This window comes from Diabrotica undecimpunctata, chromosome 3 (genome assembly GCF_040954645.1).
Source record: "Diabrotica undecimpunctata isolate CICGRU chromosome 3, icDiaUnde3, whole genome shotgun sequence".
Lineage (NCBI taxonomy): Eukaryota > Metazoa > Arthropoda > Insecta > Coleoptera > Chrysomelidae > Diabrotica > Diabrotica undecimpunctata.
The window spans coordinates 7,061,947-7,087,458 of record NC_092805.1 but is presented as its reverse complement, the minus strand read 5'-3'; the positions used below and the strand labels follow the sequence as shown (position 1 = coordinate 7,087,458).

The following is a 25,512-nucleotide window of genomic DNA, read 5'->3' as shown; positions in this document are numbered from 1 at the left end:
TATTGTCTCGCAGTATAGGTGTTTGTACAGTATAAGTTTTTGTACAGTTTTTGTTGCATTTATTTTATCACTCATGGATTTTTTGTGCTTCTGATATAATTTATTCTACAAAATAAGCACACTTTGAATTTATTTTTTTATTTTTTTCTTTCATAAAGCTATATGGACAAAACGACATAATGACATAGGTATGTCATTTTGTCCTTATGAATTCAGTATTGAACTGAAAATGTAATCTAGGTGTTTATTTATTACAAATATAACAAAATGCCTGGCGAAAGACTGATCGCCAATCCTGGAGTGAATATTCAATGCACAGAGCTATAGAAGCAGTTCGAAAAAAAAAATCGGTTGCCTGTAAAGTTGGTTTTACGGGCGAAGATTTTACGTGACAACGTCTTTTTCTCGGTAGAATATTTATTGATATGAATATTATAAAATTGCACAATAGGAACAAGGAATTGAATGAAAATAAGAATTGCACAAATTTTAACTATAGAAATATATTTTGTTTACTAAAACATTGTACATGTAAACTTAAACCTAACTAATTTCTATTTGAGTGATTTTGTTGAGGATAGGACGATGATAGGAGAAATATGAAATGAAAGGAAGTGTTTCTGCTGTAATGTGTCTTGAACGCCAAGAACGCTCGAGAAAGACAGAGACACAAGCACGGAAACACGCACCGATTCAACACGCCTAATTCTCTAGTGCTGCGCGCGCAGCAGACCGATCATGTTTGAGTGGGAGAGAGACGCAAGGCATTCGCCGGTCCGGCGGGCCTCTCTCTCGTTCGGTGACTCACTGTAACAGACGTGCGAGCGTTACACTTTTTCATGAATGACTCCGAGCCACAACCTAATTTAAGACGTTGTCACGTCAAAATTAAATGGGTTGGTTATTGGCATCACAAACATTTGGTGTTCCCCAAGCAACTTTACGGAGGGACGCATTGGACAATAATAAAACTTTGGAGTCTAATTCGGAAGGTCTTGAATGCTGGAAACCCACGTTTCCTTGTGATGTGGAAAGACAATTAGTGCAGCACTTGAAATTCCTTGAATCTCGTTTGTTTGGGTTGACGCGCGCATCGGTGCAAGAACTAGCTTTTTAGTATGCTGGGAAAAACAACTTTGCTCATAAATTTAACCCACAAAAATAAAAGGCTGGACAAGAATGAATGGAAGGATTTCTAAGACAAAATAAAGATATATCTTTACGAAAACCTGAACTTACTTCAGCTGCTCGGGCTTAGGCCTTTAATAGCCCTCAAGTCAAAAAGTTTTTTCAGTTATATAAAAAACTTCTGGAGTCGGTAGACTACAAGCCACATAAAATATATAATGCTGATGAATCGGGCCTTTCTACTGTACAAACACCACAGAAAATTTTGGCTACTACTGGTAGAAATCAGGTTGACGTTATAACCAGTGCAGAGCGCGGAATAAACACCCCTATTGTTTGCTGCGTTAATGCTATTGGTACGTTTATCACACCAATGATAATATTTCAGAGGAAAAATATGAAAAATGATTTTGTCGACGAAGCTGCTCCAGGAACTTTAGGTGTGGCTCAACAATCAAGATGGATGACAACCGAAATATTTCTAAAATGGATTAAGCATTTCAAAAATTGGAAGTGCAAGTCATAAGGGGATTGATACTTTAGAATATGCGAAACAAAACGGCATCAGTTATATTTGCCTGCCTCCGCACTGCACCCATTTCATGCAGCCTCTTGATGTTACCTTTTTCGCACCCTTAAAAACATACTTTAACCAAGAAATATTCAATTGGTTGAAAGCACATCCTGGGTGAGTTGTTACACAATCACAGATATCCGGCTTATTCAAGGAAGCATACGGCAATGCAGCTACAGTGCAAAATGGTTGTAAAGGATTCAAAAGTGCTAGTATTTAGCCTTAAAATCCGGTCGTATTTCACGATTATATGTATGAACCCGCGGAAATTACAAAAGGCCACTGGAAAATATCCCCAATGAGCAACTTGATCAGCCAACGACTTCAGGGGATATTTCAAATGCTGGGCTATCTAAACAACCACACAATATTTCCACTGCTGGGCCATCTAAACAGCCACAAGATGATACCATTTTGTTTACTTCGACTACACAATCTTAGTGCAAGCTGCATACATCCAGGCAACAAGCCGATAATGATTCATATCAAATTCCAGTATCTAATATTTTACAAAACGCTATTGCAAAACGTATGTCACAGGATCTATCACGTCTATCCACCGACAAAAAAGAACGTGCCTCGACTTCCACTCTTTCTGTTTCTATAGAGGAACTTTCACCGGCTCCAAAAGGTAAATTTATTAGTGGACAGGGAAAACGTAAACCAAAGACTCATCAAACATCATTAGTTCCAACCTCTACTCCTAATATAGAGGAAATTAAATTGAAAAATAAGCCCAAAGATCCTCCAGCAAAGAGAAAACGAAACGTTAGTAAAAGGTTAGTTAAAGACGACAGTGAAGAAGAAAATTTGTTTAACAACACTGAAGATGATGATCTGAAAGACTCTCCATGCATATATTGCAACGATCTTTATTCCCACTCCAGGGCTGGAGAAGATTGGGTTCGGTGCAATAATTGTTCTCATTGGGCTCACGCCGCTTGTGTTGACGTTCCAAAAAAAGTCTTTGGTTTTATTTGTGAGCTATGTAAATAAATATTTTTTTTTAATTAAAAATAATAAATAAGCGTGTATGTCATTTTGTCAACAGCATATGGACAAAATAGTTTTTGGCTAATCAGTTCTGTGTGTTATTAAGGAAGAGCTGTGATCAAATAATAAAACCATATGTCATTTTGTACGTACTTCCCCTATGAGTAAAACTGCAGCTATAGAAAAGTTAAAGGACATAATAAATTTAAATAAAAGATGAGCGAAAAATTACATTATTTGTGTTGCGCATCTACCATTGCAAAAATTAAAGTAAACATTATGATCTTTAAACATAAAATTTTTCGTCGTTATAAATTATAATTAATAAAAAAAATAAAAATTCATACTTACATTGTCCAAATCGGAATCATCGTCAGTGAGCATGTTGCAATCAATGAATGTGCTTGAGGCTCAAATCAAGATAATTGATACTGTAAAAATGATATCGAAGATGATTAATTTGATGTTTCCATTAAGGGAAAATTGATTTTTGTTTGTATAATTTATTGCCATATGTTTTTAATCTGATTTTTTTAATAGAATTACCATCGGTAGTCTCACAACAAATGTTAATAAACAAAAATAAACCACTGGACAAAATTCACGTATCGCTATATTTACATTAGATAATATTGGTAATATGATGATGTATCTTTTGGGTTTAGGGGAGGATGGGGCATTGTGAACCATCTAAGGAAGATATGCACATACTGTTAAACCAGAAATGATTTTGTTTTGTTTAATTAATTAGGGACGTTCATTAAACATTTAACTGTCATTTAGTTGCAATTGAAACATAATTTATTTAACGTATTTTCAACAAAAAAATGACAACTGACTATATGTCAAAAGTTCACATTGCCCCATAGGGTGGGGCAATGTGAACTACTGAAAGTCACACTATTTCATTATCTAATGGCTATGTTTGGTAAATAAAATCAAGTAAAAAGAATTTTTTTATTAAAAATACTTAGAAAACCGGTAACAGAACATTAGTAAAAATAGACACATGTTATATTTATTCAGAAATACAAAATTCACACTGAAATTCTTCATCATCTTCTGGATCTATTCCCGCACATGCTTCATGAGCCCATTTCAGACAGGCCGAGCAACGTACCCATCCTTCTTCATTGGCTGATGAGGAGAACCACTCGTTACAGTAAAAACATTCAGCATCTTCACCATTGCCATCATCTTGTACTTGATGGTTACATTTATTTTTTTTCTTTCCCTTATCATCTTTGGAAGGACAAACTTTTATTTTTTTGTTACTTCTTTCACTATCTTCGTGCTTATCATCATTTATTTTTTTCTTAGCTTTTTCCTTTTTCATTGTTTCTATTGCCTCCTTCGTGTTTATTTCAAGTTCTAATTCTAGCTTATACGGACTAGATGTCAGTACAGCCGTTTTACCTTTTTTGGATTTCCTCTTTGGTTCCATTAATTTACTTCTCTTTGGCAGAGGACGAATGTCTTTAGGGCTGTTTGCTCCAAATGAAGTTGTTGCTCTATTGTGTGCAGGGGAAATTGTCAATTGAAAATCGTTACCAGTATGAAGCTTTGCAACTGAGGTTGAAGCAATTACCTCATCTTGACTTAAGTGAGGCTCTGCAGTTGAAGTTGAAGGAATTGCCTCATCTTGATTTGACACTGGTAGACTATTATTCTCCAAATCTCTTTCAGTCGTAGCAGATGGTGCAAAATCGAGGTCTGTAAATATATTGGGATCATAAGGTACTATCCCACATTTTTTAAAAGCGTTAATAGCAGTCAAATGTGTTGCAGCTTGTAAGAAAGCCTCACCAAAAATTTTAGAGATTTGGAAAGCTGTTACCACTCTGCCTGGGTTGTTATTAAGAAACTTTTCTAATGCCATATCATAATATCGTGCTAAAGGAGCTATGACACCAACATCGGTTGGCTGCATTCGATGGGTAGAATGTGGAGGCAAACAAATGATATGTACATGTTTTTCCCTAGCCAAATTAATTACTTCTATGTTTTTTGTATGGCTGCTGTGTCCATCCAAAATCAATAAGATCTGATCGTCTTCACTTGGTTTCGTTTGTTGAAGAAAATGTTGAAACCATATTAAAAAGAGTTCACTATTTATCCAGCCACTATCGCTACAGGCGAATATTGAACCTGGAGGTGCACCAGTTTGGAGTTCAACTTTCATTCTCTTTCTTGCAAAGATTAACATCGGCGGTATGAAGATTCCTGATGATGACATGCAAATAACGGCTGTTGTTATTCCACTTCTATCAGCAGAAGTAAGCCGTCCAACTTGTTTCCGTCCTTTATGCGCCAAGATTTTACTATTACATTTGGGGACTGTACCTAGACCAAAAAATTGTTTTACATTGTAACGATTAAAAGCTTCAGCTCTTGCAGCAGATGTTGATTCGGGTTTACGTAATGAAAGCCCTGGGTGCCGTTTTCGAAATCCGTACGCCCAATCTAAACCTGCAAGTTTGTTTGTTTTATTATATGGATGGTCTATGTTATTTTTTTCGGCTAACTGGAAAGCTAGGTGACGATCAAGCAAAGTAATTTCGTATAAACGCTTCTCCATATCTAAGATATAATTATACAATTCTTCTTCCTGTTCCTTGGTAAAAACCGTTTTGTAGAAACCTAGACCCTTTTCGTCAGGCGAAATTCTTGTTACTTTTTCTTTGCATCTGCGAATTAACGTTGCTTTCGGGATACCATAAACTTTACTAGCTTTTAAATAGCCCATTTCGCCAGCTTTAACTGTCCGGATAGCATTCTTCAAGGCAACAAGAGACTAGGATTGTTGCTCAGTTTTCCTCACATAATTTCGTACCATTTCTAACTGCAAAAGAAGCATATAATTAAAAAAGTGTCAAGAAAATATAATGGGGCAATGTGAACCACTCCTAGTCCACGTTGCCCCATGCGTAGTACACATTCAAAATATGGAAATTAACGTACCAGTTCACAACGTATCAAAAGCAAATCTTAATTATTAAAAGCACATTTTACAAGCAACACCACAGTATCAAAAAGTTAAAATAATCATGTCTACTTACCGAGAAATCTTTAGTCAAAAGTAGTAAATTCCTTAGATCAGCAGCGACGAAACACGTGTTTTTAATTATAACACGTCTGAACGTACTCCCCGTGCGTTCACACTCATACTAAAAGCACAGTTTAACCACAAATTTTCTTTTTTATACTATGCTAAAAGTAGATAAGATGTCTACGCATATTTGTAGTAGTTACTAGATGCAGTGTTGCCAATTTTAAACAAAATAACCGATGTGGTTTACATTATCCCCATGGTCCATGATGCCCCATCCTCCCCTAGTTGGTAAATAAATAAATTTTAAAGAAAGACAGTAAAGATTTTATTTTACATAATGACGGTATTAGATTTTTGTTCCTATACACGGCAACGACAAGCCGCTTATACGTATTTCAACCTCTTTAGGTCTCTTCAGAGCAGTATAGCCACTGCTCTGAATCAAAACAAAAATCTTTCTCGTCCTAGACAATAGTTATCAAAATAACTATATACGGACGTAACTACGCCATCTAAAAACAAAAATAGAAATCTAGAAATCGTTTGATTTCTCTTTTTGTTTTTAGATCAGTTGGATCAAATATTTGAGTGTCTGACACGGACTTTACTGTCTGTTAATCTTTTTTGTCCCATTGAGATCATGTTTTTATTTAATAAACATCCTGTAATCTGCTATAGAAATTAAATGAGTTATGTTGTTCAAGTAACCTCTCCGTCCCTTGACATTATTCTTCAAGTAACTTTTTTTGTTTGCCTTTTTTTAGTCTTTACTTCTTACTTACTGTTTGCTCTTCAATTGGTTTATGTGTTTCGTCCCTTTTTCTCTATTGTTTCGCCCCTTTTTCAACATTAAAATGTAAAAACCTTGTCTGTCTGTCCGTCCGTCTATCTGTAAATACAACTCCTCCGTTATTAGAACAGATACAGTGACAAATGACATGTCGAATGAGAGCTTACAACCCAAAGGTGAGAAATTTAACCTAGGACTTCTAGTTCCAGAGTTGCAACCGGAAGTACTATTTAAAGTCATTGAAGATGACGATAAAAGAAGTCATTTATTAGACGCACCTTAGCAAGACGAGAACAAATTGCATATTTCCGGTTTTTATATCACTTCGGGATAAAAAGTTGTAAACGGAAGTGTCACACCAAGAGAACTATTCGCAGTATAGTGGATAAATTGGGATCCACTTGTTTAGTAAACAATTAATCAACACCCATACGTTGACGAAACCATCACCACTGTCCGTGAGAGTGCAAGAGAATTCGAGCCAGTGGCTAACAAGTCGCTCACAAGAACTTGGCCTTTCACAAACCATAACTTGGCGAATTTTGCGTCGTGACTTGATCCTACACTCGTGCAAAATTCAACTGACCCAGGCGCTGAAGGTAAACGATATATACAACGATGTGTGTTAGCTTAATGAGCTCTGGAGCAATTATAAACTGAACTTTCATCGAAAAATCATCTTCTTGGCCTGAATATGGACATCAACGAAGTGTGTTAGTAACAAGACGGCGCTAAAGGCGACAAATTTCATGTCACATTGGACATTCTGTACGAGCGATTTGAGGGCATGGTTATCTTACGTGGAGGTGATGTGAACTGACCATGAGATCGTGCGATTTAATTTTGGAGCCTGGATCTGTTGGAAAATACCGCTTTAAATGTCATTATTGAGCAATACGACCGTTATTGTGAAGAAAACTTTTCGAATAAGATGGTGCTCCTGCACATTTCGCTGTAACACAATTTTTAAAGAGAGACATTTTAAGAATAGATCGGAAGGAGGAGAATGAATAATTGCAATTTTCAACAGATTTATCCCTAAAGTGATATTCTCTCTCCCGATGCCAACCAATATGTAGCTTTGATGAATGTTTATGACATTCTCAATATAATGTTGGATAGGCTAAAATTTTACGAAATGCCCCTGAAGATTTTCTAGGAGCGAAAGTACTTGGGCAAGGTTTAATTAATAAACTGTGGTCGATATGTGCCTTTTATTGATTAAAATTATTTATCGTTACTGGACTTTTTTGTGGTGCCATTTAAAGAAAAGAATTGATGCACAGCTCGGATCATCACAAGACTTTAAAAATGCCCATTGAGGACTATTTCTATTACTACACGGAGGCTGGTCAGGGACATACGAAACACACACACACACACACACACACACACACACACACACACATACACATATAAAAGTTAATGTTAATATGTATATACATTTGATAGTCTAAACATTATCATAATATTACGCAAAACTGTTCATCCAAAATGGAAATTTAAGGTGACGTTGAAACGAAAAATAAATTATCTTTAAAATGATATATCACAAGATAGTCCCCCCTATTTAAGATCTTACAGAAGAAGGCCATTCCCGTCTTATCAGTCAAAATTTGAGAATAATTATATTTACATTTATATTTATTTATAATTAATATGCCCTGAAAATAAAAATCGTTCGGGCGTTTGCAAATTCATATACAAAAGTTTCATATACAAAAAATTTTGTATTTTACCTTAGTGAAGTATTAAAAAAATATTAGCTACTACACTTTCTGCAAACTCACTTACATTTTATCACCGAACTTAGAGTAAAAACAATAGCGAAACTTTCATTATGATCATGTGTTGCGGAGTTTTGTTATCATTAGCTTAGCTTTACGGCTGATAAATGGATAATATACCTTTTGAGAATTAAGTTTCGATAAACAAAGCTTTTATCGGGTGTTATCTTCTTTCACCAGTTTGTTATTTATTTTAATCAGGTTTCGGCGCCTCAATAATGGCGACAAAGTAAATATATAAAACATTTTTTTTTAGTTTTAATCGAATTTTGATTTTGATTTACAAAGATCCATATTGTAGATTAAACAAAATGAAGCCGTACAGGCAATGCATGAATATACAGAAATATTTTGTAAATTTTTCATCAGTTTTTTTATTATATACTGTCTTGCTGATCTACAGCAACAACCATCTGATTATCTGAAAAAAGGATTCTACGCACGGGAGACGGAACAAAAAAATGCTTCTTCTTGCACACAACAAAAACATGCCACAAATAAATATCTTTAGAACTTATCCTCTTTTAAGTTTTGTTAATAAAATAAAACTTGTTCGCCCTTACTATTCTAACATGTTTTTAAACTTTATACTTAGTTTTCCAAAAACGTGTTTTTGCAGTTCTCCCTTACGCTTCCAAGCTCCTGATTTGTTATCACCGTGGAATGCGTGGAATGATTTATTCTGGGACTAGAAAACTAATTTTGTTGTTTGATCGATAGCGTTTATCGGTAGTCTTATAATGTTATCCTGTGAATAAATTGAATTGGTTTGTTAGCTGCAAAACGTAAATATAAATTATATACATTCGTTACAATGAAAATAACAAGCCGAACAGGACTTATACCGAGTCCAACAAAAAAAATTAGAAGGTATCAAGAGGTAAGTTTTAGAATGTAAGAGTAAGAAACACATAAAAGCAATCAAGTAGAATAGAAAAAATCTCATTATATTGTTCTGAAGCTAGTTTCTTGTGGCATTTTAAAGTAATTACTATTTTAATGGGAATAAGCCACAATTAAATGTTAAAGTACGTTTATTGGCGTTTCAATTTCCACTTCGGAAATCGTTCTCAAAATACAAACATTAGTAAATTAAACAAATTTTGTTTTTTTGTTACTTGGTGAAAAATTCTTCTAATAGTTTAATTTAATCTAACTCATTTATATTGTAACGATATATTTTGCCTACCACATGGGGTATTATTATAAGGGGTAGAAGATGGGGGATAGAAATTACTGCGGGCGAAGATAGGGCAAGCAAAATAATCGTTACTTGTGCGAACGGCACTCAGGGTTTGTTGGGAGAGCTGGGGTCGTGGATAAGTAAATGATAAGTGGTTTAGATTGGGGCAACTACAAAAATATGAAACAAAAGGTCGTGAATCTGTTGGAACAAACAAAACAAAAAGAAACAGGAAACACCTCTAGTAATTTAAAAAGGACGCCACTTCGAGGTGCCTAATTATAACTATTACAATAGATAGTTGTAACTATCGATATAATTATTAAAAATGAAAACATATCTTTTTCAAATAAAACTCAAAAAAGGGTTAGTTAAAAAAAATAAACAAAATGTTAAGAAACAAAATTTAACATTTGTTGTTGTGTCACCACAAATTTTAAAGTAAAGACAGACTTTTTTAACGATAATTGCTTTCGTTAAAATTTAAAAATAGTAATTTTTAATATTGTAAATTTTGGGTTTTGACTTTAGCTGTTATTTTATTTGTTTTCAGTTTTTAAAATTTAATGCTAACATATGACAAACAGTTGTCACAGGTGTCACCACAAACAGTTAAAATAAGACAATGCAAAAATAAAATGAATAGTTACAATTTAAAAAATACAAAAAAAAACTTACATGTCATCCGTTTACACACTCCAGGAGTTGGAGATACTACATAAACTTACAAGTATTATCGCACAGAGATTAACCTTTCTTTAAAACAAACAAAACAAATAAATATCGAAAATAATAGAGCTAGCTGTCATATGTTAGCATTAAATTTTAAAAACTGAAAACAAATAAAATAACAGCTAAAGTCAAAACCCAAAATTTACAATATTAAAAATTACTATTTTTAAATTTTAACGAAAGCAATTATCGTTAAAAAAGTCTGTCTTTACTTTAAAATTTGATCACAAAAAAAAAGTTACCTGAGTTTCACAAAAATTACACTTGAGCTGTAAACTGGACTTCTTAAAAACTCAAAAATGGCTGGGAATCTCTGACACACGAACAAAAAGAAAATTGGGTCACTGGAACACAAACCTTAGAAACTAAACTGGACTTGGCTTCTTAAAAACAGGAATAGGTACAACTGGATACAATGGCAACATTTCAAAACTCACTTAAAACTGTAACTGAACCATTAAACTGCTACTATATTTTACATATTCTTCATAAAAAAAGACGAACAACGAGGAACATTTCAAATTTGACGTAAATTATCTTTAAAAATTGATCGCATAAGTTGGAATAAACAAACGATGGTTGAAACGCAAATCATTAGAAAACGCAATATCAAGCAGTTCGAAGAAAACATTAAAAGAAATACCGAGGAAGTACACATCTGTTAAAAATAATAAACAACTCTAAAATGGTTTATATTACTTGGCGACGCTAAGAGGAATTGAAAACATATTTGGGTTTTTATACCTACCACATGAAGATACATTAAAAATATTCTTCGATTTTTCAAACATATATGGGGGCATTTTAATATATCACATATACGAGGAGATCTCAATATATTTTAAAGAATCAATTAATTGCAAATGCTACAATATTGACAATTCAGACATACGTTATACATTTTAAAGTAGACGACTTTAAAAGGATATTGCCAATATTGTCGAGTTGCGTTCCTGGGACGACTTTACTTGTAAGATAGTTCATTCGATTACATGAAATCAACTTTAACTTGAGAATATCCGTCAGAAAAAATTATAGCATGTAATTGGTCTTTGAAAAGACAAATACATGCCATGATGACAGTAAAATTCTCCTGTTAGTGATTCCATAGTAAATTATGAGGGAAAAACCAGGAAAAAACCTCATAATACTATCCCGACATGGTAAGTATTTGGTCGTACATTTAGATTACTTTCAATAAACACCAAATTCTGATTTAATATGTTTATTTAAAAAACATAAATGATGTATCCTGTACATGTTACTAAAACTGGTATTTTCCTTTTAATAATTTCCTCTTTTAATATGGGTAACATTCTGCCGAGTAATTTGCGACACAATTGATCTCATTTAGCATAGTTAGAGCCGCTTCTTTGATTTTTCTCTTTTTATCACCCGTTTCTTTTAGGACTATATTTGAATCATTCCATTGAACTCTATGTTCATTATCCCATGCATGTTTACATATTTGAGACCTATCAAATTCTATATTTTTAATATAAGATTGATGTTCACTTATTCTAACATTTAATGGCCTTGATGTTTCACATAAATAAAACTGATCGCATTCACAAGGTATTTTATAAATACAATTATTTGTCCTTTCTTGTTCAGTATTAGGTTTGGCTTTAGACAAAATAGATCTTAATGTGTTTGTTGTTGTGAATGTTGTTGAAATGTTGAATTTATTTCCTATCCTTCTAAGTTTTGACGTGACAACGTCTTAAATTAGGTTGTGGCTCGGAGTCACTCATGAAAAAGTGTAACGCCCGCTCACGTTTGTTACGATGAGTCACCGAACGAGAGAGAGGCCCGCCGGACCGGCGAATGCCTTGCGTCTTTCTCCCACTCAAATATGATCGGTCCGCTGCGCGCGCAGCACTAGAGAATTAGGCGCGTTGAATCGGTGCGTGCTTGTGTCTCTGTCTTTCTCGAGCGTTCTTGGCGTTGGAAAACCGAGAAAGCGTCATAATACAAGTTCACACGTGTGGTTAAAGTATCGTCAGCTGTGTCTGTAGTGAAAATGTGGAGTGCTTAGATTCGTCATTTACAACAACTACAACAATAAAGGTAAATAATTGTACACTAATATTTCATTATCGTAAACTATGATTGATTGATTAATTGTTAGATTGACACAAAAGTTGAGAAACTGAGTTTATAGGTTATGTCATACTATTGACAAATGTTGATAGTGTTAAGTAAATTATTAGTTTAAATCACTCTGCAATCAATCGTAATTCAGTCGATTGAGAAGAAACAGCGCGTTTCAACTGCAAACAACTATTGTGCAATTTAATAATATTCATATCAATAAATATTCTACCGAGAAAAAGACGTTGTCACGTAAAATCTTCGCCCGTAAAACCGACTTTACAGGCAACCGATTTTTTTCTGATAATCCTTTTATGTATGGTATTGTTATTTTTCTCGTATTATTCCTTGTGTATGCTGTAGGATCTCGTTTAAGGATTATTCAAAATTCCTTATTTATAAATGATAAAGAATAATCATTTTTTAATAAAACAGATGTTAACAAATGTTTTCCACTAAGAACGAATTTTCGTTCGAACAAGTAAGTTTGGGTCTATCGTATAAGGTGTAATGATTCCCTTTTTAATATTGATATTATGATTTGATTTGTAATTTATATATCTGTTGGTGTATGTTGGTTTTCTATACACGTGAGTCTCATATCCAATATAGTTTTTAGAGAATAAAACATCCTGGAAAGGTAGTGTGTTTAGTAGTGTAGTACCTACTCCTTTTCCGTGGTAAATATTATTATATTTTCTGTATCGTTTATATCATTCAGGACTGTTCAACAACTATTATCCATGAGGCCATATTGAGCATACATCATCTACATATTTCCATCATACTGTGGATTTTAAATTTTGTTTATAAATAATATTTGTTTCAAAATCTTCCATAAATATATCGGCTAATAATGGAGATAAACTAGAACCCATTTTTAGACCAAAATTTTGTTCATAGAATTCATTATTTTAAACTTTGTAGTTGTAGAAAGTCTGGATTAGTTTGTTCAGCTGCATGTGGAAGTTGTTAAACTGGTAATTGTTCAAATTATAAAAAGGTAGATTTCTAACGATAAAGGTCGTGGCATATTATCGTGCACGTTACGTTTCCAGCACGTAGTGTTTAGTTTCCCAAAAATATAATTTAAATGGTTTTAAATATGAACAACGCACACTGTCCGGAACGTATCGTATCAGACACCTAACGTTTCCGTTCAGTATATTCGAAAACAATATTTTACTGATGCTGACGGCTACGTAACGAGTCGTAACCGGTTGCTGCGGATAATGTGAATTGGATGTCCGTCGTTTTCCCCTTGTTGTTTATTTAGGTATTTGTTTGATTTTGATACAGAGTATTTGAAAAAATAATTTTCGAGGCTATTTTGTCATTTATGCATTGTGTTTTTATTGCTTTGTGACAATTAAACACGAAAGTGATAAACAATTAGGACTTTTGCACGGAAGTGATACCTCTTCTTTTTTAAAAATACTCTTTGGTTTGATATGTATGGCTTTTTAACTAAAGGTGTAATTAAATTTAAAACATATTTAAACCGAATCCTATTCATTCTAAAATGTCCATAATATTTTTCATCATCACCAATTAATTCTTTGTATAAAGTTCAGTATTCACCTTCCTTTTTTCTTTCTCTTAGCAGTAAATATCCTTCAAATCTTCTTTTTACTACAGTTTTTCTTTCTTCATCGTTAAGTAGAAGAGCAATTGTACATAATTTTTGTCGAGAAAAGCGAGTTCATATCTTCACCGAACCAAACTGAAACGTTCTATGTATGAAAATGTGAACGCGCAGTCCAATTGCTGGACCCGAAACGCTACGTACCGGAAACTATACGTGCACGATAATATGCCGCGACCTTTAAGGTGATACAAGTACATCAGATGATACCTGATGCCAAGAAATTCAAAATATTAACTTTGTAAATAACTCCATTTAAAATGTGATTTGGACAGGGACGTATTTATGGGGGGGGTTTAGGGGGTTCAAACCCCCTCCTTGCAGTCCATGCAAAACTATTACTTTTAATCCAATATTACATGTATAAAAAATAAAAATAAATTAATGAGTCAGCGCACGGATGCACTCGGCAATCTGCACTCCGGGATGGACTTTTAAAAAGAACTGCGGACGAGATTGAAGCACCTCATTCAACGCTTATCTCGCTTTGTGAGACACGCTGGACAGAAAAACATACAGCCGTCGAAAGATTTGCTGAGATGTTTCCTGTAGTAAATTCCGTGCTTCAAGAACTTCAAGAATCTGGAAGGGAAATTGCAACCCAAGCTTACCAGTTACAAGTCGCAATGGAAAACAGTCAATTTATAGTTTCACTAACTATTTTAAGGAAGGTTTTCTCCTATACGTCAAGCTTAAACCGAACCCTACAAAAAGTCAATGTAGATTTAACCGACTCTTGCAGTTACGTAAAAACAATAAAAACCACTTTACAGAACCTTCGTAACGAACGTGAATTCTCAAATCTTTTTGAGGAAGCAAAAAAATTAATTTCAGCAGATATAACTGTTCCAAGAGTAACTAGGAGACAATTGAACCGCAATAATATACCAGGGGACACTGCTGAAGTTTACTATCGGCGAAATATATTTTATCCATTTATAGAACATGTAGTGATCGAGCTTGATGCTCGCTTTAAACCTCACGAAGAAGCAATTTCAGGAATTCAGTTGCTTCTACCAGATCGCACCCAAAATACTGAGAGAGCAAAGAAATGTATAGCAGGAATCGGAGAAATATTTCTCAGGGAAGTTGAAATAAAACATTTAGTAAGTGAGTATGAGCTTTGGCACAACCACTGGTGCAATCAAGAACAGCCGTCTACTGCACTAGAAGCTATGGACCGATGTGATGAAATTTTTTTTCCAACGGTTAGGAAACTTCTTCAAATTTTAGCAACACTTCCAGTATCTACTGCCACACCTGAACGTACTTTTTCATCACTTAAACGGTTAAAAACTTATCTTAGAAATAGAATGGGAGACGAGAGGCTTACAGGATTAGCTCTCATGAGTATTCATCGGAATGTGACAATAGGTCTAAATTCCTCAGAAATTGTAAATAAGTTAGCTGAAAGAAGGAAGAGAATGAATTTAATTTTGTAAAACGGTATTTTAAGTTTTAATAAAATTTTTAGAAATTTGTTTTTATTACTTTTTTCAAAGGTATTTCAAAACCAAGCCCCGGTTTTACTTAATTTGGAAATTAGGATCCCCCCCCATTAAAAAACTATAAATACGTCCCTGGATTTGGAAACTTATTAATATAAAAAAATATATTTAATACTCAGTAGAAGCCGCCTAAAAAATTTAAAATTTTTTATTGCGAAAAATAATGGTTTTTTATTTGTTTATATTACATTAATTAAATAACATAACATTTGAGGTTTTCTTTATATTATTGACTTATTAATTCAATAATTAGACAATATTAAATATTAAGTACCATATGTAAGCGCGCAACCAAATAAGAGTTTAAAAAAGGTTTATATCTCAGAAACTACTAAAACTATAAAAACTCATATAATCACGTGTCCGCGACTTAAGATATTTAAGGTCAAAGGTCACGAAAATGAGTTTTCTGCAAATATCTCGTTTCCCTTACACTTTATGACATTTAAGATGATAAGAAAAATTGTAGAATGGAAAATTCTCTTCAATTTTTGTCTTAAGTACTTTTATGTACCTTCAACCCTTCTTAAGATAGAGAGCAAAGAGTGGGGGACCGCTTACCTGTGTATACGGTAACGCGAAGTCAGCCAGTAGGATTCAATAAATAATAAGTTATATAGTTAATTATTCACTTAAAATACTATTATTATCATTAAATTTTTATTATTTATTATTTAATAAACTATATTTATAGATATTAATTATAAAATATATATTTTTTATATAATATTTATTTTATTTTTAACAAACATACAATATTAAATGAAATATTTCAAATGAACTTTAATGATATTTTTAACAGCTGTATATACGATAAATTAAGATCAAGTGCAGAATTCAACAATAATCATTTTTATATTTAATTAAATACTGAAAAAATCATATTTATTATTTTTTTAAATTATATATTTATTTATTAATCCCATAATCGATTTATTAAAGTTACAAATATAATATATATTCTTTTATTATGTATGGTTAATATTTTTGTATTAATTTTCTTCTTCATCATCCTCTTCTTCTTCTTCTTCTTTTTCTTCCTCTGACTGCTCAATATCGGATTCATCATCATCATTCTCGTTTATTAAAGTATCAGAATAAAAATATTCAAGAATATCAGGTGCATATTCACTTTCTTCATTGAAATCATCTGAAGTTGATGAAGCGTTTAGACATGATTGTCCATTACACTGCCCACAAATTAAAGTACATTGCAATCCTGATTTCCTGCATCCGCAATTAGAACCACAACCTTTCTTGCAATTGCAAAATATTGTATTCAGCAGTTCTTGTGGTGCTGGCGGTAATAATGTTGTTATTGGTTCCAGAAATTCATTTTGCATTACCCAGCCGAATTCTTGGGGTTCTAAATCATTTCCCAACCAAATTTGGGTCTGATAATAGACACGAATGATATGCTGACGAGCTGCTGCACTTGAAGGTGGAAGACTTGATAACTGCACTGGTTTGTTGAGTCTTGTTGATTTGTTGAACTGGGTGTATCGAAAAGAGTCTATATCGTCTTCTGATGTTGGAGCATTATTATACGCTGCTAAGAAAATACGTACTCCATTTTCAAATAATTCTTGTACAGAGCAGTTTTTTTGTTGAAATAGTTGAGGTGACTGATGTAAATGTTAATTTTTTTCGAACATTTTAATAAACGATATTTTACCTTTCCTATAAATCGCAGAAGTCGTATCACATCCACTAAAGGCGTGTAAAAATAAGATGTGTTTCTTAGAATGAGGGTATTTATAATTAATACCTATAAATATAGTTTATTAAATAATAAATAATAAAATTTTAATGATAATAATAGTATTTTAAGTGGATAATTAACTATATAACTTATTATTTATTGAATCCTACTGGCTAACTTCGCGTTACCGTATACACAGGTAAGCGGTCCCCCACTCTTTGCGCTCTATCTTAAGAAGGGTTGAAGGTACATAAAAGTACTTGAGACAAAAATTGAAGAGAATTTTCCATTCTACAATTTGTCTTACCACCTTAAATGTCATAAAGTGTAAGGGAAACGAGATATTTGCAGAAAACTTATTCTCGTGACCTTTGACCTTTAATATCTTAAGTCGCGGACACGTGACACGTATATGAGACTTTTAAGGTAAGTTTTATACCATCAAAATAAAGACGTATGCAAATTTTCAGCTTATTATCTTTCATTCCGAGGTTTGCCCCCTTTTTTGCCTTATTGTACTGGATTATTTAGACAGATTTTTAAGGTAATGTCATGTCGATTCATATCAGTCATGTTTTTTGAAAATAAAATTATTTTTTTCATTATTTTACCAAATGCAACCCAATATATTATGAAAGAAGTACCTCAATTTTACACAATCCATTTTGGACTTGTACTTTAGGATTGTAGACTTTTTTTAATAATAAACACTTTCAGCTACCTATTCCCAAATTTTCATTCTTGATATATTTTTTTGGGGTTTTGGCAAAATTTTGTATACATTGATCGGCCTATTGATGGCTCTTTGTTATGCACATTTTTAGACCATTGGCTAAAAGTATTGGTTTGTTTACGTATGTTGATTGATTTGTATAGCTTATTCGTATCCGTATTGCTGATTTTTAGGAAACACCCATCCAAATGATAACAATAGCTAAACCTGCACCGTACATTCTCAAACCTTATGCAGGACTATACAATCCATTTCCATCAAACTGTTCCCTCCTTTGCAACCACCCAACAGATATAGAAGCTAAGGAATTATTAAACGATGCCAAAGAGTATGGGGTAAGTACAAATTTTCTAAATCAGCATTAACGTGTTAAGATAAACAGCTATGAAGAGTGGAAATGATATTTTAGGCTGCTGACAATAAAAATATATTTAGTGAAAACGGCAATTTGGACGTCGAGTTAAATATTGGAGGGGAGCAGTTAACACCTACCAATATTTATATCCCCCAAGTGGAAAGTGTTCCAGAGGAATTATTTCGAAGGTAATATATCTCAAAATGCTAAATTTTTTGTTTTTTATTATGATAATCTACATTAAATGAGAGCACAAGATGAACGTTAAAAATTTCGTTTTGAAGAGACAACGGAGTAGTAGTTTCGGTCTTTCGCTTGATTTTTGCAGGTAAATAATTCTTTCCGAATTGAAGGCAACGAGTCCTTATACACTTTCAACATTCATTCATAAATTTCCTTTGCTTATTAAACCTTTTAAAAATAAAAATGTAATCGCTGCACGATATATCACATACGTTCATACGAACAGTGTACCAACATGACAAAATAAATTTAAGCTAGTAGTAACGCCCTCTCCTATCGAACCGCAAAACTTATTGATCAGACTATTATTATTGCTTTCGGCAGATATACAGAAACTGATTCAAGACCCCAAACACCAGCCCCTACTCTAATAAGTGGGATTACAAGATTAACCACTTCCAGAAGATGCATTACACCGGATCCTCTACCAAGCCGACAAGTAAAAGAGAAGACTCAACTGGTATTGGATTTGAGAAGAAGCCACAGTCAGGTTTGAGTCGTGGAATTTTGATTTTTTTATTACTTTATGTGTTTCGTGTTTTAGGAAAATTTGTCTATTTATGGAAGTTCTCCATTTTACCAAGATCCTCCTCTGATTCGTATCCAACAAGTACTTAGCAGATCAGCTAGTCTAGACGACGAAAAACATGTCGAATCGCAGAAATTAACAGCACTATCGCATAAACACTCTATCTCAAAAAGGCCGGGAAGCGTGAGAAAAGTGGAAAAGGAAAAAGGAGATAAATCAGAACATGTAAGAAAGTTTGTATTTGTGCTGAAGTTTAGTCTGTCATTATTGTCTGTTTTTTGCATTGTTTTTGTATTTTTTTACGTATAACCCAAGTATACTAAGCCGAAGCTGTTACAAATAGTATATAGCCAACCAGTTAATTCCTATACTATTCCGTAATTTATAGTACGAAACTCCAGCAAATTCATCCTTTGAATTGAATTACCCAAGTGAATTTATATATTTTAGGTCAGCAATCCACAAAATGATCCTTCAGATAATAATGATCAAGAAGAAGAAGACAGTGAAGAATTTATTAAACGAAGAGGTAAACGACGAAGAAAGAAAGGCAGAGATGCATCGAGAGGTCCACCCACTTTTCAAGCTTCCTTAGATCCAGAGACGCAGGTAAAAATTAAGAGGAAAAGGAAAAAGACAGTTAAGATTTGATTTCACGTACAGTGCGTTTGTGTATTCGGTTATACGTATTTCGCCCTAAAAGGGCTCTTCAGAGATGGATATTCACAGTCGCTCTGAACGTGAAAATAAATATTTTCTGTCTTAGGAAGCAACTCTAACATGGCTTCGTATGAACGCAAATAGCAACCTCTGATATTAAAATCCGTAAACTATGAATTTGGTTTCGAAAATTAGTTTACGGATTTTAAAAACTAAGAGTTAAAATTGTTTGTTCAAAATAAGTATTCGCTGACTTCCAAATCTCTGTATCACTGTTATAGGTTGCTACTATTGGTCCCGACTCACATAATCCAAGCGCAAGACATTCTTTAGCCCCAGAGGGAGCGTCTTCACAAGACGTTCCATGCGAGGAGGTTAAGCGAAGCAAAACTCCAGTAAAATTCTCAACTAGTTTGGATATCAAGTCTTTCTTAAGTACCGAAATATTGAAACAACTACGAAGAGAACTCAATGAAACTATCGTTGATACTGAACTAGATAATAAGGTAAGGTAAAATGTTTTCCTACGCCTACTCTCTTACGTATCAATTCATGGTTAACTGTAGTACAACTTGTTCTAGTATTATTCTATTATCAGAAATTATATAATTTTTTAAATGTTATTCCACATTTGTTGTCGTTTTTTAGATGAAAGTAGCTCTAGGGGAAGCACTTAAAACAGTCGTTAAAGGCAAGCCAGTGTGCGAAGAATTAGCTTGCTTACAGAAAGAACTTAAGATACCGCCAGTAAATTCCGAGCTTTGGATCTCTCTTCCCAGAACATTTTCTAGGTCTAGTGCTATATTTGAACTGCCAATGGACAGTCGGACATTTAACAGTAAGAATATTTATTTAATTTACATTTTTAAGAGCATAATTTATTTTCTCCATTTTAGCACTAACCGCGATTGACTATGTGAAGGATAATATATACATAACTTCACCAAGAAAGCTCTTGTATAACTGCATTTTCGAAAAATACAGAATGGAAAATGATGATGAAACTGAACATGATCGACAATTGCATTGCAAGGTAGGTACATGCAAAAAGTGTTACGAACCTAGCGTGGTATAATAGCGAATAAGCGTTACTACCTGATTTGGCAATGGCAAGTGCGACATTGCCGAAACGTCGTCAAAACAATGGTTTTTGTCAAATATATATATATATATATATATATAAGCGGGGATCCTACAGCTTCTGCCGCTTCCCGCATTTCGATCGCCATCTTTTTCTATCTCTCCAGGTGTCTTCATCAATGGCTCTGTCTTTCATGGTTTCCATAACACCTTGTATCCAAGACTTGGCTGGTCTTCCTCGTTTCCTTCTATTACTTGGATTGTATTCCATAGCTCTTTTTGGCCATCTGTTGTCGTCCATCCTCTGTACGTGTCCATACCATATTAACTGTCTAGTTCTATTCTTTCAGAAGTTGTATGTACTCTATCTGTTTTTCTTCTAATTTCAGAATTAGGTATACGTTCTACTCTTGATATACGGCAAGCTCTTCTCAGGTAGTCCATTTCAACCGTGTCAACTTTTTTCTTTCCTTTTACTGTCATTTACCAACATTCTGCTCCATATGTAAGAATGGGCTCTACAATTACTTTGTATATAGTCATTTTAGTTCTCATAGTAGCTTTGTTGGACCAAAGTATCGAATTCAGAATTTGAACACTCTTCCTGCCTTGTTGCACTCTATAGTCTATATCTCGTTCCGTTGTTCCGTTACTGCAGATAATACTTCCCAAATATTTGTATTCGTAGCACCTTTTCATTTGTCTAATTTCCAAATCCGGGTCTTCGTCTTCACTGCCTATTCGCATATATTCTGTTTTAGACATATTCATACTCATCCCCCATTTTTCATATTTATCTTTGAGTTTTCTAAGCATATAATCTGCATCTTCTTCACAGCTTGCATTGTACTTGATCATCTGCAAAGAACAGCGTTGTCAGATAATGGTTATTAAGCTTCAACCCCATTCCCGCACATGTTTGTCTCCACTGGTGCAGTGCTTCTTGGATATATATTTTGAATAGGGTGGGGGAAAGACAACATCCTTGTCTCAAGCCTTTCGTTACTGTAAATACTCTTGACAAAGTATTTCCTGTTTTTACAGTGCTTTGAGGACATTTATAGATGTTCAGTATTGCTTTTAGATATGTTTTACTAAGGTCCGTTTTCGTCAAGATATTAAATAAGAGTTTTAAAGGAACTGTATCACAAGCCTTCTCCAGATCTATAAATACCAGATGCGTAGGGAGGTTTCGAGCTGTTCGTTTTTCAATTACTTGTTGAAGGGTAAATGTGTTGTCCACGCACGATCTTCCTGCTCTGTTCTTCAATTTCTTTATACTCCTCTTCTATTCTTCTTTTCAATATACGACCATATAACCTTCCCAGCGAGCTAGTTACGCTAATGCCTCTATAATTTCCGCATTCTTTTCTGTCTCCCTTTTTATAAATGGGGCTAATGTGGGCCAAATTCCAATCGTCTGGAATCGTTTGGCCTTCAATTAAGCATTTATTAAAAATATTCACTAATCTTTCCAAAAGAGCATCCGGTCCATGTTTCACCAACTCGATGGGAATGTCTCCAGGCCCGGGTGTTTTTCCATTTTTCATTTGTTTCAATTTTTTTTTCAGTTCTTCTTTGTTTATTTTATGCACCTCTGAGTTTTCTGTCATTGAGATATGGTCAGGTCTTCCCATAAATTCGTGCCTACTTTCTGTTAATAGCGTTTCGTAATATTTTTCCCACTTTTTATTTTGAATCAGGTTTATATTTCCCTCATCTTTTCTTTCTTTTCTAATACTTTTTATGAATTTCCAAGCTTGTGTCACTTTGGTTCCTCCTAAGCATCGGTCCATCTCTTCGCATTTCTCTTCCCACATTTCGTTTTTTCTTTTAGTGACTTCCTTCTTTGCTTCCCTGTTGAGTCTGCTGTAAATTCTGCGGTCTTCTGAGTCTTTCGTGGATAGCCATGTTTGATAAGCTTTTTTTTTGTCTTTAATTAATTTTCCTACTTCGTCGTTCCACCATCCAGGATTTTTTCTTTTGTCAGCTTCTTCGTACCCCAATGCCTCTTTGGCCGCCTGATGAATGCAATTTTTTATATCTTGATATTCTTTTTCGGCTGTTTCTCTTCGAGTTAAGTGAATTAGTTTTCCAGTTCCTGTTCAATTTTGTTCTTGTTTACTTTCCTGTAGTGTATGGTACCTTGCCGTCAATCAGATGGCATTTCTGTGCGCGAACCATTGAAAGTAGGAAATATTTTGGAGACATTAGTTGGACTTTTCAGGTTTGAATCTAAATCAGATCGAGCGACTGATGAGGTAAATGTTAATATTTTTACACATAATAGATCGAAAATAATATGACGAATTAATATATTTCCAGGTTTATAAGTTGTGCTAAATCATTGTTATCTTTTGTAGCAAATGCGTTCTTGTTTAGATTTAATCATGGGAAAACCTCTAAAAGACCAGCAATTTACTTATTTTAAAGACCTCGTTGGTTGGAATGAGGAGGATATATTTGGATTTAAAATTTGCTGCGGGATTTTTGCTCTCTGTGAACGCATTATGGCTCCACAAATTTGTAGGCAATTACCAAATAGAAAAGAGGACCCCTGTCACGAGGTAAATATTTTTTTTAGTACTAAATTTATGACTGATCATTTTCCAGTGACCTATTCATGGTAGTTTGACCATCTAGCATGTGCTGTTTTGTCCGTATATTTCTGCTAGTTTTCTAGATGCTTCATCCACTTTCCCTTGTATTTCATCGTGAGAGTCTTCATTGTCTGAGATTTATAGCTTCAAGCTTTCTCCAGATGTTTTCACCAATGGAAAGTTTCGAACTTGGATTTGAGGTTCGAATCTGTTTGTAAATGCCCCTTTGTCCGCTTCTTGTCGTTCGACGATAATAGGTTTAATAAAATTGAAGTTGTGGAGTAAAAGTGTTGATTTATTGACAGCTACTGGTAATTACACAATATGATGTTCGTTAGGTAACTACTTATGATTGACTGTATGTAGACTGCTATTCAGGTTCTCTTGTAATCAAAGGCTCTCGTAAGGCTCCTACCCTTAATTTCGGTGCTTTCTGGTCTTTTTAATTTCTTTTTTCTTTTCTCCACCCTTCGAATTTTTGTTGCTATACCATTTGTTGTTGTTGTTTTCCGTAAGAGATCTTCTGGATAGTCCGACCTTTATTTCTTCCAATAGTTGATCTGCGTTGTTTTTGAATTCTACTTTTCTTGGTATTTACCAAACTTACCATTACCACCTACTTCATTATCTACCAAAAAATATGTTCTCCGCCCGAAAATATGGTATACACTTATTATGAATTTGTACATATAAATGTGTATTATATTCTCGGATAGAACTCACACACAAATCACACTGCGTGTTTGTATATAAATTTTTCAATATATGTTTTGGTGATTTTTAGATCGAAACCGCAGACTTCAATTTGTTGGAGAAGAAACTTGATGGCAGAACCGTAAACGAAAATTTCAAAACAATTTTATATGCAATCAAGAATTCCTAATTATAATTTCTTTAATAAAACATTTACTAGAAAGCTTCCGATATTTTAATAAAGGACCTAACAATAAGAAACAAATAATCAATAGCTGCATTTTGATGTGGAAGACTTATTTGCACGCCTTAGGCTATGGCTCCACGAGCGACAGATTGTCGCTTCGTTTAGAGACCGAGACGCGTCGTCAAGGTCGTGTCGCGTTCGAATAGATCCGGACCTATTTTTTAGCAGTAATTTGCAGCGCGTTTGTGGCTCCACTAGCAGTAATTTGTCGCTTGTAGCGGTAATTGCCATTTAATCGGATATTTTTGTTCTTGTTTGTTTATTTCTCTGTGTTTGTTAAGTTGTTTCTTTGTTTTTATAAATTACTTTAAAGTTTTTTCATACAATTTTGTGTCTCAAATCATAACAACAAATTATAAGTTCTAAGAAAGAAATAAATCCAATATTTTCTTTATCCGTATTCTCGATAACAAAAATCAATGGATGGTTTTTTTTCAATCCCAATTAACCGTATCAAACTGTACTTTATAACAGATCCCATTATTAAACAAGAAAAAGTTGAATAGAGAGAATAAACAGTTTTTATTGATTTCCCGAAAATCTATTTTTTGGATTTCCTTCTTCGAACTGGTGATTTATTTCTATATAAGTGATTGTCTAATCATGTCATATAAATAAAATTTTAATAATTATTGTTTATAGTAAAATTTTATATTATCTTTCAGTACTAATGTTTCGTTTTCGATAGCTTGGCGTGATTCATAAATAAAAGACTGCAACCAAGCAGATTTTATGTCGCATAAGAATTTTTTTAATTATTGTAACATAAAAAAGCAAGTTAGATATTGGAAAATGAAGATTCATTACATCAACCCAATATGATAAATGAATATAATTGACATATGGGAGCCGTCGATCTACTTGATAATTCAGTAGCTAATTACAGAATACGCAGAGGTAAGAAGTGGTGGCGGTCCCTTTTTATTCTAATGAAAGTTAAATATTTTGTTTTTCTTATTTTTAGGTAGATACATGTATAGGATTATAAAATATGTAATTTGAAATCTTACTTTAAGGAAGGTAATTGCTAATTTTTCTTCTTGGCTTAAGCTATCACGCATTGATGTATCCTGTTTTTGTATGACATCTTCTATTTCACATAATAAAAAATTAATAAAAGACACTGACATCCTGTAATATTCAAAAAACTTGTCAGGATATTCTTTTAATTTGTTGTGTAAAAG

At 33.7% G+C, this 25,512-nt stretch overlaps 2 protein-coding genes across 4 annotated transcripts in view; one reads left to right on the top strand and one right to left on the bottom strand.

The window, feature by feature from the left end:
* LOC140436403 (melatonin receptor type 1B-like) overlaps window positions 1–8,433 on the bottom strand; it is a 47,836-nt gene extending 39,403 nt beyond the window's left edge. For 2 of the 3 annotated variants that reach the window (XM_072525169.1, XM_072525171.1), the window contains exons 1-2: window positions 8,277–8,417; window positions 3,047–3,126 (exon numbers count right to left, since the gene is read on the bottom strand). In XM_072525169.1, coding sequence (XP_072381270.1) covers window positions 3,047–3,079 — 33 coding nt within the window. In that variant the 5' untranslated portion in view covers window positions 3,080–3,126; window positions 8,277–8,417. Of the gene's footprint in view, window positions 1–3,046; window positions 3,127–8,276 lie in introns of all 3 variants that reach the window. The other variant, XM_072525170.1, reaches the window with a different exon arrangement.
* Window positions 8,434–9,074: 641 nt separating this feature from the next.
* LOC140435669 (uncharacterized) lies at window positions 9,075–24,271 on the top strand. The gene is made up of 11 exons (XM_072524389.1): window positions 9,075–9,204; window positions 18,095–18,256; window positions 18,331–18,464; window positions 18,844–19,009; window positions 19,064–19,273; window positions 19,499–19,657; window positions 19,990–20,214; window positions 20,357–20,546; window positions 20,605–20,741; window positions 23,152–23,355; window positions 24,173–24,271. Exons 1-11 carry the CDS (start codon window positions 9,139–9,141, stop codon window positions 24,269–24,271), a joined length of 1,752 nt encoding a protein of 583 aa, XP_072380490.1. The 5' UTR covers window positions 9,075–9,138.
* Window positions 24,272–25,512: the final 1,241 nt, after the last annotated feature.

Coding starts and splice junctions, on each gene's coding strand:
- LOC140435669 (XM_072524389.1), top strand. CDS start 9,139: ATGAAAATAACAAGCCGAACAGGACTTATACCGAGTCCAACAAAAAAA. Junction 9,205..18,094: donor AAATTAGAAGGTATCAAGAG/GTAAGTTTTAGA, acceptor GCTGATTTTTAG/GAAACACCCATCCAAATGAT. Junction 19,274..19,498: donor AAGGAGATAAATCAGAACAT/GTAAGAAAGTTT, acceptor TATATATTTTAG/GTCAGCAATCCACAAAATGA.